Source organism: Saccoglossus kowalevskii, chromosome 1 (genome assembly GCF_978046115.1).
Source record: "Saccoglossus kowalevskii chromosome 1, keSacKowa6.1, whole genome shotgun sequence".
Lineage (NCBI taxonomy): Eukaryota > Metazoa > Hemichordata > Enteropneusta > Harrimaniidae > Saccoglossus > Saccoglossus kowalevskii.
In genome coordinates, this window is record NC_140641.1 from 25,359,338 (window position 1) to 25,376,418 (window position 17,081).

The 17,081-nt window shown below is 33.4% G+C and overlaps 1 protein-coding gene across 1 annotated transcript in view; it reads right to left on the minus strand.

The window, feature by feature from the left end:
• Positions 1-17,081, minus strand: part of LOC102800769 (bridge-like lipid transfer protein family member 3B) — an 83,726-nt gene that overhangs the window by 24,702 nt on the left and 41,943 nt on the right. Inside the window, exons 3-4 of the mRNA XM_085497090.1 lie at positions 9,141-9,179; positions 5,142-5,218 (exon numbers count right to left, since the gene is read on the minus strand). Coding sequence (XP_085353216.1) covers positions 5,142-5,218; positions 9,141-9,179 — 116 coding nt within the window. The remainder of the gene's footprint in view (positions 1-5,141; positions 5,219-9,140; positions 9,180-17,081) is intronic.

Sequence of the window (17,081 nt, forward strand, 5' to 3'; positions counted from 1 at the left end):
CAGGAACTCACGGACGGTCGGGGACATGTATCCTAACATGTATGATCTATGTACTAAATTTGAATGAAAACTGACAAAGCATGTCCAAAATACGACATTTTCAAAAAACAAGATGGCTGTCAGTCGGCCATCTTTGATCCAATTGTGAAATAAATCATCATGGACATGTATCCTAACATGTATAATCTATGTACCAAGTTTGAGTGAAAACTGACAAAGCATGTCCAAAATACAACATTTTCAAAAAACAAGATGGCTGCCAGTCGGCCATTTTGAATCGAATCGCTAAACCACTGCATGTGCATATGTCCCACATAAAGTACTAGGCACATGCAAAGAATGAACGGAATCGGTCCAAGGGATTCTGAGATATGACTCTGGACGGACGCACGGACGCATTGGCACGGAGACCGAATTATAAGTCCCCGTTTTCGGACTTCGAACGGGGACTAATAAAATTATTACCATACTGTATACATCTTGCAAAGAAAATATACAAAATAAAATATCTGTAAAATGTGTTACAGATGGGTTTGAATTTGCTACAAATGTCTTTTTCAATTGGACAATGTGTGTCATGTTTTAGGCAACACAACACTTTTACTGCTTTTTTTGCATACACATGTGGTATTTCTTATGATAACCTCACAATATTTTATCATAGAAAAAGGATACTTTGTCCGAAACTCTTGGTTATATTGAATAATTACCGTGGACTTTGAATACCTACTATCATTTTCTATATATTTTTATGAGTTTTATGTTTTTTAAGTTTTAAGACAATTTTAATTGTAAACTATATAGGAAAAATAAAAGAATGCATGAAACCATCAAATTTTAGCTTTGTATCTCTACTGAAATAAACAGCTAACAGTACATCTGGAATATATGAAGTAGACACAACAGATACTTTTAACGATAGAAATGATAGACAAGATGCTTTGATGAACCTTTTAGTAATAATATGGTCACTAGTCAGCCAAATGTTGTATCTATACAAACACAAACATTGTCATTGCTCAAGTTTTGAAATAAATTATGTAAGTGTAGTCAGAAGTACAAAAACTAAACAGATGCATGGAAATTAAAAACACAGAAGTCTGGTAGGAAGAGCATTTTTTTTTCTTTCTGACTATAAATTATATATGATATTGTATTTTTTTATTTATCGGTGGTCAAAATTTACTGTGCACTATATTTTGGAGTGAAATGAAGCTTCATTTTCCAAAACCCATAACAAAGCCAAGTACCATAGTTACATGCTTAGCAACTGAAGGAGAATTGCCTAATCACAATTACAACATATATCTTATTTTTCTTCCCTTCTTACCTTAACAAATCTATCCACTAGTAATTAAATACGATCTCAAATGATCAATAATAGTTAGTTTATTTTTAGTTTGGTGTTAGATACTGCAGATGACAGCTGATAATATTGATTTTCAAAATGGTTCACCACCCACATTGTATGAATCTGGGGGTGTTGCACCTATACATTGGGGTATGCATGAACCAGCTTTGAATCAGGTTGTTGCACCTGTGTATCTGGGCATGAACCACAAATGGATCAGGTTGTTGCACCTGTGTATCTGGGCATGAACCACAAATGAATCAGGGTGCTGCACCTGTGTATCTGGGCATGAAACACCTTTGAATCTGGGCATGGATCAAGGAGGGGGAAGGCACCAGCATATTTGGGGCAGCAGCCACCTGTAGATCTGGGAGTGCTTCACCTGCATTTTTCACCTATGGGTTTGTTTCACCTGTAGATCTGGGTATGTTTCACCTGTAGATGTGGATATGTTCCACATAATCTGTGCTCGAAGCACATGTGAATATGGGTATGGTTCAGCTATAGATCTGGGTATTGTTCACTTGTAGATCTGAATTTTTTACACATGTTGATCTGTACTTGAAACACCTGTTAAAGTGGGTATGGTTCACCTGTATTTCTAGCATTGTTTTAATATGTGAATCTACATTATACCTCTATACCTGACTTGATACTGATCAGAAAACATGGTTGCTGTGAGAATGAAATCACTTCTTTCCTGAATACAGGTGTAGGTGATAATTAATCATGTAATATGAGAAATGATAACGACATACATGCTACAGCAATAATCATTAACATCTCCTCCAATATGTACAAGATTTATTGTCAGTTATGTCTGTTTGACAGTCTAGTGATTTACAGATTATGGTTAGTAAATGTGAAAATTGTCTAATGCTAAGATAAATCTACTTTGAGAAAAAAACACAGTAGACACACCTGTGGAAGGGGTTTGCTGATACCAGATTGTCATTCCGAATTTGGAAAATTATAGATAAACTGATTACAGAGTGGGTTGTCTTTTTTTTAAATATATTTTAGTCAATTGGTATTGCCAGGATATGAACCAATTCCCAAAGATTGTCAGGTATTGTACATACTGGCATTTAAAAACACAGTTACAAATTATTCTTCATATAAAACATGTTGTATAATTTAGATCATTGTTGTCTCTCCTGACTTTATGAGAAAATTGCAATAGGTGACATATAGCATATTTTGCCACAAAAACCATATTCCACATTTGGGACTATGTGACAAGGGTAGGGAGGATGACTATTAATCACATATCTGTTACAATAACCAATATGCTACTTGTGATAAATAAAATATAAATAACTAGCCATGCATGGCAAAGTCCCCGTTAGTTATCAAATTTAAGATACATGTATATAGTTTTGTTTATAGTAATATAGTTGTAAAATAGACATTTCAGAAGTATGGATCCAGAAGATGATGCTTGATTATGATGATTTTTTAACATTAAAATGATTGACATCTTGTATTTGATCATCAAACGAGTACTTGTGCATATTGAGAAATATTGCTCTGGAACAGCAATAATTAAAACAAAATGGCCACTAGTCGGCCATTTTGAATATATCTATATATCTATAACATGATGTAAAATGAATATATAAAACTGAACATAATCAGTCAAAGCATATCAGAGATGACTCTAGAAGCACATTCATTTAAACAAAATGGCCGCCAGTCAGCCATTTTGAATCCGATCTAAAAAAAAAATGACATGCATCAGGAACCCATAATCTCCACTGTATGTAACAAGATTGAACAAAATCCAACTAGATCCAGTTCCGGAATGAAAGAAATACTAGATTTTTGATGATTTTGTAGCACAAAAATGGCTGCCATTTGGCCATTTTGAATCAGATAGTCAAACCAATATATCTATGTCATGATGTATAATGAATATATAAAATTTGATCATAATCAGTCAAAGCATGGCAGAGATATAGCACTATAACTGCATTCATTAAAACAAAATGGCCACTAGTCAGCCATTTTAAAATTGGATCTTAAAAATTAAATGATGTCAGGGATCTGCCCACGCTGGTCGGCGCCGGTCGCTAGCGACCGGCACTCTGAATTTCCGACCAGGACAAAAAGTTGGCGACCAGCACTATTCTATTTGTTTATGATACACACAGGATGTCGGCCACTGGACCATCATTCTATTGTCCTTGTTGGTTTTAACACACAACACAATGCAAAAAATTAACACACAACAAAACTTGAAAGAAGATACTGCTGTTCAAAATCAACGTACACGTGTGACATCAGCCTAATGTGTTTTTGTTTTAACCTCCGATTGACATTCTGTTAGTTTTAACAAACGAACCAGATCGGAATAAGTCGTACATCAAGATAATGGAAGGGGAGACAATGATAAATAAACAGAAGGAAGGATTACCATTGCAAGTTTAGTTGCGTGCCGAGTTTAACAATAACTTGCTCACTTCACCGGCAGCGATGCATCAAGCTGTCGTTCGTTTAATCTGCACTTGCACTCGAGTGTAGTAACCGTGATTGATGTTTTTGGCTTCATGACTCGTTCATAAAAATAAATTCATAAGCTATATTCAGTCAGCGATACAAGGAATACTAATTTCTCACTATTAATGTGATTTACCAGCGTTCCATCGGGAAAGAAAACAATTAAATTCTTGTTGCCACTTTGGCCGTAACAAACGGACGACACGCTTTGAAAAAAAAATGGCTGCCAGGTCAGAGGTCAATGTCTAAAAATACGTATTTTAGACGTGATTTCAAAAATAAAGTATATATATTTTTTCACTTTTATTAAAGCAGATTAATTTTACATTGAAATATTTGAAATAAATAAAAGTTAAAATAATTAAAGTAGTTAATTCGTAGCTAGTAGAATGGAAAATGAATATTAATTAGCTCATAAATATTAATGAGCTCATGAATATTAATTAGCGACCGGCACTCAAATCAAGCTGGGCAGAACCCTGGATGTATATAAAGGTCCCATAATGTCCAACGTATGTACCAAGTTTGAACAAAATCCATTCATAAACGCCAAGATCCAGTTCTGGAATGCCAGAAATGCTTGATTTTTGATGATTTTTTAGCACATAAATGGCTGCCATTCGACCATTTTGAATCAGATAGTCAAACCAATTTATCTATGTCATGATGTATAATGAATATATACATATACTGCGTCCAAATGGGGAATAAAAATAAAAATTGTCTAGTATGTATGAATGATCAGATTGTGGTGCGTGATGAATACTGCAATTCAAGCATAAATTCTTGTGCACCCCCCTCCCCCCAACCATCACCACCACCACCAGAAATGTGGTCCAGATTCAGACTCAGAGACGTCTTTCATGTTACATGTGTAATAGGTAATCTTGAGCACAGCCTCTATAAATTACATGTGAGTATTTGGTTTTCAAAATGGCATAAGGGAAAACCGAATATATGCTATTTCAGCTAATATTGTGTTGCTGGAGACAAGAGTTCCTTCTAGATTAATGACAGAATGAAAGAATGATCTCAAAATGTCATGAAAAAAACATAACAGCAGGATTGCAAGAAACACAGACTTTAGTATGCAATGTGTTGCTACATTCAACCATTCATATAACAATGTATTTAATGAAACAACTACACATCATAATCATGGCTCATAGCACTTATGTGTAGAGTATGTATTTTTAACTAAGACTACCATGTTTGATGTTTTAGGATTGCATAATTTTAGGAAGGTATTATGAATAAAACATTCAAAGATAAAGTTAACTTATACACCTACCTGTGCAGTGGTATATAATCATTGGGATGTCTGAGGTTGTCACTGATTTCCATCTCAATTTCCACTTGATCCAAGTACTGTGAGATGAACACAAACATATTTAGTACTACTGATATACTTTCATGCATTCATCGGAGAAAATATATATGAAGGTGTAAATATGGTAGTGATATTATGAGTTCTAAGCTATGTTAATACTGAGTATATGCAATAGACATTTATAAACCTGTTTGTTTCAGTTTTTGCAAGTTGAATAGATATCATTATGAGAATAGATATCCTTTAATTTAAATTGTAAATTGTGCAAAATTGTGTTTGAACTCTTTGGCATGTTAAGTATATATGTGTACTGTAATAAATACAACAGCTATGGTATACAGAAGATATCTGCCTTGTCAATAGCTGAACTCCACCTAGCAATTCTGTAGTTTGATTGTGATTGAATTCTCAGCGTCTTTATAGGTTATCATCAAGTCACTGAAAAGTAATCGACGATTAATGATGGACTTCATTACAAAATCAATACATGTTGTGAGTATTTTCAGTTAAGATTAGTTTGAAATGCACACCAGACACATAAGTTGTTACCTATGTCATTAAGTCCTTCCCTTGAGTGTATCAAGCGTTTTTGAGAATTTTGAACATTAAAGTACCGGTACTTCCTAGGTCAATTGTGTTTAGTGTACACCAGGAATGTATCCAAACAGCAATAAATGATAGGATTTTCATAATACTGTAGAATACTTTATTTTTGCTTGAAATTTATTTTCACTGAAGGAATGATTCAGTGAAAATACAATCCAGCGAATATACCTTTTTTCCTATATTTTACATTCAACTTGTCAAAAATCAGTGAAAATAAATTCTATACAAAGCGCCAAAAATGTCTCTTCAGCGAAAATTAATTCCAGCTAAAATAAAGTATTTTACATTACACAAATAAACAGGGTTTAGTAAAAAAAAAATCAAAATATGTTCTAGCAGCTCATACATTTCAGTTTTAAAATTTTGAATACATGAGCAGAGGGATGGTTTATACATAGCTGCATTTTAGAATTCACTATCCATATCAAAATACAAATGTATGCTTTTAGTCACGATTGACTGTTTTCCATACACTTAGATCGTGAAAGGTAATGCACACATGACAGCTTTTCACAATCCCTATGCGTCATTATTGTCACCTCGATATACGCCAATGTCAATTCAACTATATAAGGAGTCCAATTATAACCAGGCATAGCGGGATACAACTGTATATAAATCAATACAGTCAACCAAAATTTCCCGCGATATATATAATCCTTTGAGTTGAAGTAAAACAACAACTTCAATTCAAAAAAACTGAATGACAATGTGAGAATCATAATGAAGATGGATGCAGCTTTTCGTTTCAATCAAGTTGTCAACAGACACATGTATTGAGTTCTCATGAAATTACCGGGAAATCTTTCTGTCTGTTATAACTAGTCCGAGACGAATTCATATTTGTCATTTAATGAGCACATGAAGGATACACACAATGCATTATGAAATATTCATATTACAATGTACCAATAGAATACGGAAAAGTAGTATAAATTGAATAATATTTTGATAGATATATTTGACATATTTTTTTTTATTCGCTGGGTATTATTTTGGCTTATTTCACTGATAGCTGAATATGTTTAAAATTAATATGAATAAAATTAAAATCCAGTGAATATTCAGAGTTAAATCATAGAATGTATTGTTTTCTGCACAAACCAGTAAATTTGCCTACACGATCAAAGCTTTATCTAGGGTATAATTTTTAAAGCAAGAAAAAAATAGAGATTGAATTTTTACTTCAATTGGAAACTCAACAAGTCATTGAAAATGACACAGTCCCCGTTAAATTTTTGAAAGTTCTCTTTGTGCTCGTCATATTAAAGCGGAGGGGTTGTTGCGAGCGTGTCCTTGAAACTTGAGTTCCAAGTGGCGTATACAACAGATTGTTTATTTACATCAAAACATGTGTAGTAGTAATATGGCCAAAAATAAAAACAGCCGTTATTCGGCCATCTTTGATCTGATTATGAAACACACTGATATGTATGATGTATGTGCCAAATACGAATGAAAATGGCACATAAATTGTGCAAATATAGTAGTAAGGCCAAAAAGTCAGATGGCTGTCAATCGGCCATCCTTGACCAGATTTTGAAACAAATTGTCATGGACATGCATCCTAACATGTATAAAGTACATGTATGTGCCAAATTTGAATGAAAACTGACAGAGCATGTCCAAGATACCGCATAAAAAAAATCAGGTACATAATATGACTCTGGACAGACGGACGGACGGACAGACGGACGGACAGACTCAGGAACTCACGAATGGTTGGGGACTAAAATTTGAATGAAAAATAATAAAGCGTGTCCAAAATACGACATTTTCAAAAAACAAGATGGCTGCCAGTCGGCCATTTTGAATCGAATCGCTAAACCACTGCATGTGCACATGTCCCACATAAAGTACTAGACACATGCAAAGAATGAACGGAATCGGTCCAAGGGATTCTGAGATATGACTCTGAACGGACGCACAGACGCATGGACGGAGACCGAATTATAAGTTTTTGGACTTCGTTCGAACGGGGACTAATAAAAATCAAAGAAAGCTTAGAAAGAACTCCTGTGTTCTGAGAGTATTGAAGACACATTAAAAACTAATTCAAAATTACTTGTACCTGAGATATTTGAGATATTGATGGAAAAACTGAAAACTAATTATGTAAATCAGGTAACTAATATGAACAGAACAGAACAAAAAAATTATGAAATATTATACTAATTAGATAATTAATATGAACAAATTTTAACCCAAAATTAATCAGGCCTGTCTATTGTTCTAGAGCATTTATGTACAAAATTTATTCAAATGTGATGATCAGTAATTGAGATATCAGTGTTAATTAATTATGTTAATTAGGTGATTAATAAGCATAAATATTTACCAGAAACTAATTGGGTCTCTGCAAAATTCTAGATTCTACTCTTTAAAAGATTCATTAAAATCCAATTTGTGGTTCTTTATATATCAGTGGAACATTCATAGAAACAATTAACTAATTATGCAAATTAGGTAATTAATATCCACAATTATTTACCCTAAAACTAATCAGGTCTCTGCATAGTCCTAGAAGATCTATGTAGCATGTCTCATTGAAATATGATGATTAGTACTTGAGATATCAGGCAAAAAGCAGAAAATTAACTAATTATGATAATAAGATGTTAATTAATGTGCACAAATATTTACCCCAAAACTAATCAGGGGTCTGCACAGTCCTTAAGTAACTATGTACCAAATATGTACTGATATTACCCTAAAAACTATCAGGTTTGTGCAGTGTGCTATGACATCTATGTACCAAGTTTTATTGAAATGTGATTATTAGTACTTGAGATATCTATGGAAAAGACGAAAATTGATTAATCATTATGCAAATTAGGTAATTAATATTGCACAGATTTTTACCCAAAACTAATCAAATCTGTGCATTAGTTTGGAGCATCTATGTGCCAAGTTTCATCAAAATCCAATGAGTGTTTTCTTAGATATCAGTGGAACAGTCATAGAACAGCTAAAAATCAGCTAATTATCATGCAAATTAGGTAATTAATATGGATGGATTTGTACCAAAACCTAATCAAATCTGCGCATTGGCCCAGAGCATCTATGCACAAAGTTTCATCAAGAAACAATGTATGGTTGTTGAGATTTCGATTGAACAGACACACGCACACAGACAGACACACTAACTGCAAAGACTTGTGCTTCGCTCACAGGAGTAAAAAAAAAACTTAATATACCAAGCCATGTATAAGCCTATATAATCTCACATCAAATGCAATTTCAGGATTTCAATTAAATTTCAGAAACAAAGTATAGTAAAAAAAAAAACCTGTAATGGATATCCCATGATTCCACAGTACAATCCCATGGATTGATAACCTCCCCTTTACTTACCAGAGTAGCCGGATGGGTTTTCAACTTAGTCCATGGTATCTATAAAAAAAAAAAAAAAAAACCTGTTTCAGATTCAAAGTGTCAGTCATCACACACAATAAGCATTCAAATTTCGAGTAAACAATACATTTAACATACATTGTATACACCACATGGATATTATTATATTATTTTGCATTTGATATAATGCAATGATGTGGAGTTTTAAATTTTAACCTCAAGTAATAATAATGGTTTTTTAATGTAAACTTTTGCCACTTTTCACGAAAATATTTTTTTTTCCATTGATTGATTTTTCGACTTTTACAAACCTCAAGTAATTTATTAAAGCGAGAGGGTCGTCACCTGCGCATGCGTGAGAATAAAAACACACGCTAAAAAAGCAAAGGCTCATGGGTAGACACTTGTTTGTAAACAATGACACGCTATGGCCATCTGACGCGTACGCAGGTGACGACTCCCCCGCTTTAACTGTTTTAAATGCCAGTCAACTTTTGCCACTTTTCACAAAAATATAATTTTTTCCATTGATTGATTTTTCTACTTTTACACAATGTCATTGACGCATTGCATTGTGGGATTTTTGTATACGAGTAACAACAAATTTGAGAGAAGGCTCTAAATTCACCAGTGAAAACCTGTGGGAGATTGTTAGTTATGTCAAATAAAAATTAACAAATGAATTATTGAAAAATACATACAAAAATAGCAAAATACCTATAGTTTTTAAATACACCCAGAGGAATTAGACATATTGAATAATGCATGTAGAACTATTAATCATTTAGTAACTGTAATGTAAACATAGAAAGTGACAGAGTAGATAAAGTGACTAAGGGGAAATCAAATTAGTTTATCAAGAGAAATAGCGATTTAAAGAAACCTAGAGAATGCAGCACACATAAAAAGCATTCAAGAAAATACACATACAGTATCTGTTCCATTTGAAGCACACTTTTTCATCAAAAAAATATTTGGGAATATTTTAAGTACACCCAACTCACACCTTGTCTTGTTTAATAACATGCGATTACGCACTAATCTAAAGCCTACATATGCTGAGAAACGAAGAGCTAGACAATACCAGTTGGCTAAATCTGCATTCTTCTCATGTTGCAGTCGTTTCCATCTATGATTTAACTCAATGTTTCAACCACAAAACCCTGTTCACACAAGTCTCATCTCAGGGTTAAAAATTGGGACCGAGACCATGCTATGACTTGAGACCAGGTTAATTTCTTCACACATGTTTTTCAACTGCATAGGTTAAAATTAAATCTTTGGTTGATCCCCATATTTTGCTTCACTTGTTAACACTACATAAGTGCACATGCTTGTAGAGAAAATACAGTAGGTCACACTGTTCATAAGATAGGTGGGGAGAAAAGAAGCGCATCTCTAATAAAAGCTTATGTGATTCAGAAATCATTATCTTTAGTAATTTTTTTTAATATACATATATTAATATATTAGTGAATACACTTCTAACAGAGCAAATATGGTAGGTCACACTGTTCATAAGATATTAGGGAAGAAAAACTAATTTCATATAGATTTAAAAAAAAACAAGTCATTGAAAATGACACAGTCCTCGTTAAATTTTTGAAAGTTCTCTTTTGCTCGTCATATTAAAGTGGAGGGGTTGTCGCGAGAGTGTCCTTGAAACTTGAGTCCCAAGTGGCGTATACAACAGATTCAAATTCAAACACATGTTGCCTGATGACCCCTCCGGTTTAAGACATAGCAAAGAAAAACATAGATCACAAGTGAAAGCATGTCCAAGTTATCCCATTATAAATAAACAAGATAGCCGCCAGTCAGCCACATTTGATCAAATTGCAAATTGAACTGACATGTTCATGTATCCATTTATGACATACTAAATATCAATATAAATGATACATGGGTGACTGAGATATAGTAATATGGCCAAAAATAAAAACAGCTGTTTTTGATCTGATTATGTATGATGTATGTGCCAAATACGAATGAAAATGGTACATTAATCTTGGAAATATAGTAGTAAGGCCAAAAATTCAGATGGTTGTCAATCAGCCATCCTTGATCCGATTTTGAAACAAATTGTCATGGACATGTATCCTAACATGTATACAGTATGTGCCAAATTTGAATAAAAACTAAAAAAGCATGTCCAAGATACCACATTAAAAAAACAAACAAGATGCCTGCCACTCGGCCATCTTTGATCTAATTGCGAAAGAAATTGTCATGGACATGTATCCTAACATGTATAATCTATGTACCAAGTTTGAATAAAAACTGACAAAGCATATCCAAAATATAACTTTTTCAAAAAACAAGATGGTTGCCAGTCGGCCATTTTGAATCGAATCACTTAACCACTGCATGTGCATCTGTCCCACATAAAGTACTAGGCACATGCAAAGAATGAACAGAATCGGTCCAAAGGATTCTGAAATATGACTCCGGACTGATGGACGCACACACAAACGGGCGGACGGATGCACGGACGGTCGGAGGACATGTATCCTAACATCTATAATCTATGTACCAAATTTGAATGAAAACTGACAAAGCATGTCCAAAATACGACATTTTTGAAAAACAAGATGGCCATCAGTCGGCCATTTTGAATCGAATCGCTAAATCACTGCATGTGCATATGTTCCACATCAAGTACTAGGCACATGCAAAGAATGAACAGAATCGTTCCAAAGGATTCTGAAATATGACTCCAGACGGACGGACGGACGGAGACCGAATTATAAGTCTCCGTTTTCGGACTTTGTCCGAACAGGGACTAATAATTACTACAGTCAGGAACCTTCATGTCAAGTTGCATCAAATTTGTTTGGTCCAATAGTTTTTTGAGATGTTTAATTCAACACAGCATTGGGTTCTCTCATTCAATGACAAACCAGTAGGTGACAAGTTCTTAGACGAGAAGGATACATGTATACATGTAAAAGTTGGGGGTAATTAGAAATAGTGACAGGTATTTTAATGAGAGAATGTCACTCACTGTGAAGAAGGATGATTAGCTATTAATAAAAGATTGCTTTTAGGAAAATATTCTCTAATGGCAATATAAAATTATATTGCTTTAATTGAATATTTCATTTAATATCGTTTTAAATAAAATATCTTACTACATGTAGTTACAACTGTAATTATAAAGATTCTTTAAATGGTATAATATTTCCTGCCATAAGAAATTAAAACAAGCAGTCTTGGCTTGCAAAGCTTCACTGTTAGCAAGGCACATTTCAATTAGAATATCATCACAAATCTGAGAGAGGTCCACATGAGGTAGCTATATGTTTTGTATCCAAGCAAACAAACTTGCGGTTTTCAACAAGAACTTGAAGAAGTAAAAAATATCACTTTTTACTAAAAATATTCAAGAAAAATAGAGAATTGAAAATATCATCATTAAATGAACAAATCTGAGGGAGGTCTGAGATACCCATACGTATACCAGTAATATCAAAACAATCAAACTTGCCATTTTCAAAGTGAATGTTTCTGCAAAGCACTCAACTATCACCTTGAAGTATTTCATTAGGACTATAAGTGTGTGACAGTGCCCTCACAGTTTAGAATCAGTTTATCAAGAGCTAATCAGATTGCTTCATCAACATGCTTGGCCAAGATATCAAAACAAATATGACTGCGCACAGTGGAAGCTGTGTTGGTTTGGACGTTGAGGCAACACAGCGATGATATCAAGAAATTATACAACTCATAGATATTCAGACCAAAGCTATACTTAGTTCCGAGTCTGATGTGTTTGTTGTTAGTCGCACTGGAAATCGTAAATTATTATGTTATTATGCTTTACCAGCGACCATCAAGTGTGGTGTATTGGTGTCACCAATGTGGAGTATTATGGATGAGCAGGTGTTATACCTCAGAGCTCCTGTCACTGCAACATATATCAGCAGAAATGCAGCCGAAGATGAAGACATCAGAAATGCCAAATTCTAAGTGTTTTTCGGCAGTCATTTGTAACAAAGCTTTCTATTTGTCCGTAAAAATTCTATCGCACAACAACGTGACATACACAGTTATGAATGGAGTTATCGCACAGAGTTGGAGAGGAAGGAATGTCTGAATAAAACAACATTGTGCAGGCAGACAATGACAAGAAGTCAAAAATATCACTTTTCACCAAAAATGACAAAAATATTCAACAAAATTAGAGAAGTAAAGATACCAACACAAAATGAACCAATCTAAGATACCAATTAAGTATCAAAGCAATCAGACTTGTGATTTTCAAGTAGAAGTCCAAAAAGTTGACAAGACGCCAACAACGAACGACATACACCAACGGACAATCAGTATTATAATTAGCTCAGCTCGACAGTTACATATAGAATTTTCCATGAAAAACATGTAAATTGTAAAGAAATTGTATAAAATATAGCATTTAAAATTTTTTGACAAGAAGCCCCTATACAAGATTTGCCCCTATGCTGTCTTTTATTAAAAATAATAAAAATACTGTTTAAATAAAAGATATAACAATACTTGGTGTTGAATCACAGCTGAATTTGCCCAATTATAAAACATTGTTATTTTCATATATATAAAACATGCATTTTTTAAAATAACATAAAAATAAAGGTGTTATATATTATGTGACCAATTTTTTTTTATTTCATTTTCTCATGATCCAAGATTTTATTACAAAGTGGTACCGGCAGTCAGTCAACAGACTAGGATTGCAGACAAGAAGTTGATAAAAATAAAGTGTGGACAACTGACAATCAGTCATATCACAATCTCTGTGTCATAATCTGTCTCAGCTGACAGCAGATCTAAAAATACAGCCAGTCTAAAATAAATCTAAAATCTGTACTGCTTAAAATAGAATATGTATACAAAATGTACTGTGCCTCAAGACACACTCAGTATTATAACACTATACTTCAATAAAACTTAGCGTCTTGCAGTGATGACATGCATTGACTTAAATGAGCATGGAGACAGTATTCCTTTTCCAGACAGTATTCCATCATTACAGCTTTATACTATTGATTTGTTCTATAGCTCGCAGGTTTTCCTAGTTTCTATCTAACTAGAATAATAAAATTTTAATTATTGGTACAGTCAAGGCAATTAACCCTGAACATGGACAGCTTAAATCTTTTAAGATATTGTATACGTATAATACTGGATTTCATCAACAATTATAAATTTCAATTACATTTGAATATATGGATTGTTTGTGTATAATGTAAAGAAAAAAACAAGATTCTTGATAGACTTGCAGAAATAATAATAATGATATAATAATAGAGCCTGGAAAGTATGCAAAAAGGTTTATGACCTGCTACAAAACTAACTAGAAATGCCAGTGGTTGCAAATTACCAGTCAGTAAGGAATATGTATTATATTGGTTAGTCTAAATTATATTATTTTACGGTAGCTGAAGTAAATCATACGGATGACATAAGGACAAAATAAAGACGACTATATTATTTACAGAATTCAATATGACAGATCAATACATAGCGGAAATCAGTTCAGCTTGACAGTTCTATATAATCAACATTTTGTTTTGTTTAGTGATTTACTGAAAAACTAGCTGGAAGCCAGTACAGTCGGTACAATATTGTATCAATAAGAATCTGTGATTTCTTGCAATTAGAGTAATCATTGTCAACCATGTTTATAATAATAATCAGCTACATTATCTCTGACTTTCTTTGATTCAGTGTTTGTTATGTCTAGACACTACTTTATTTTAGCTTATTTAATGGAACACACAAACAGTCTTACTATTCAATTGTCATACTGCACTGATTTTGCTGTATCTGCTAGATTTTATAATTCTGTCATAGTTGAATTTCAATAGTATAATGCACAAACATTATAACGCACCAGTAAACCATTGGATGTTACTAAAATTGTACCAAACTGCATCAGAATCAGTCAATGCATGTCTGACAAATAGAACACAAGTCAGAGTTATAGCCGGAAAATTGAAAGTGCTTTTCTAAACTTTTCGCAACCAGTTCCCTCTTTCCATCACAAAACAGTCCCATTTATAGCCTACACTTTCCTTCATAAGTTTGGGACAAAATATAGCCAAATTGTTATAGTAAATACTGATAATTGACTTGGTTTTGTCGGTTGGCTCCAAAATTATGGTTCATATTTCCAGAAATATTGTATTGAAGAATATAAGAACAAAGTGTAGAATCTGAATAGTTTGAATGAGAAAGTTTGGAGGTAAAAATCCTAAAAAATTGGCAAAAATGAAAAATAGCAGTTGCTAGACTGTAGCAAGTGACTTATAGCTCATTTTTTGTGATTATTTATGGTTATTTTGTAATTCACAGGGAATTTTCAATCAAAATTGGACAGGTTTGTAAAGATTTTGCCTTTAGAATGAAATTTTGTACCTAAAATGTGTTGAGTGTCTGTCTAAAATGTCAAGCAGACAGGTGGCTACCTAAAAGCCTGCCACAAGTTTAATTTTGATATAATAGTGAAAATGTCAAGCAACCATTTTCGATTTGCGTGTATATGTCAACTGGATTTAACATGTACTTATCTTTAAGCCAGGTCTGATTGAAATCGGTTTATGCATGTCTGAGAAATGACTGTGAAAGCATGGTAACATCAACTCATCCCTCTTCCTTTTGTATAGCAGGAATTAAAAAGTCAGTTGTAAGTCATCAACCTCCACCTTAGAACTGTTCACATGCTAACCAGTGTGTCCTCAAATAGGGGGGGGGGGGTGTCAACATGGAATGCCCAAAATCGAGTTAAATCAGCTTGTTGATTGCTGGAGTGAGAGGTCTTCAGGTAAAAAAAAATAAAGTTATATGCGGCTACCAAAAGTGACTCTCCTCTGTTAATAGCAATGTACATTTTAATTACAGAATTGAAGATATCACAAAATGAACAAATCTGAGAGAGGTCCACATGAGGCACCTCCAGGTACAATAGCAAAGCAATCGGACTTGTAGTTTTCAACAAGAAGTCCAAAATATCACAAATATTCATCTAAATTAGAGAATTGAAGATATTATCATGAAATAAAACAAGCAGCATAGCTCCGCTGTTATCAATGCACATTTCAATTAAAGAACTGAAGATATTATTAGAAAATGAACAATACATGTATGTATAGTATGTATAGCAAAACTTGCTGTTTTCAACAAGAATTCAAAAATATCACTTTTCACCAAAAATGACATAAATGTTCATCAAAATTAGATAAATGAAGATATCATCACAAAATGAACAAATCTGAGAGAGGTCCACATGTAGTACCTATATATGTAATATCAAAGCAATCAGACTTGCGGTTTTTAACAAGAAGTCAAAAATATCACTTTTTTACCACAAATTACAAAAATATTCACCAAAATTAGGGAATTTAAGATATCATCACGAAATGAACAAATCTCAGAAAGGTCCACATGTAGTATCTATATATGTAATATCAAAGCAATTGGACTTGCGGTTTTTAACAAGAAGTCAAAAATATCACTATTTACCAAAAATCACAAAAACATTCACCAAAATTAGAGAATTGAGGATATCATCACGAAATGAACAAATCTGAGAAAATTGCACATGTAGTACCTATATATGTAATATCAAAGCAATTGGACTTGCGGTTTTTAACAAGAAGATGAAAATATCACTTTTTACCAAAAATGAAAAAAATATTCACCAAAATTAGAGAATTGAAGATATGATCATGAAATGAACAAATCTGAGAGAGGTCTACCCAAGGTACATATACACCAAGTATCAAAGCATTCAGGCTTGTAGTTTTCAAGAAGAAGTCGAAAAAGTAAAACATTGACACGGACGACGACGGACAATCACTCATATGATAAGCTCCGCTCAACAAAGTTGACAGCGGAGCTAAAAATCTGAGCGAGGAAAACCTGAGGTACCTCCAGGTACATTAGCAAAGCATAACATAACTA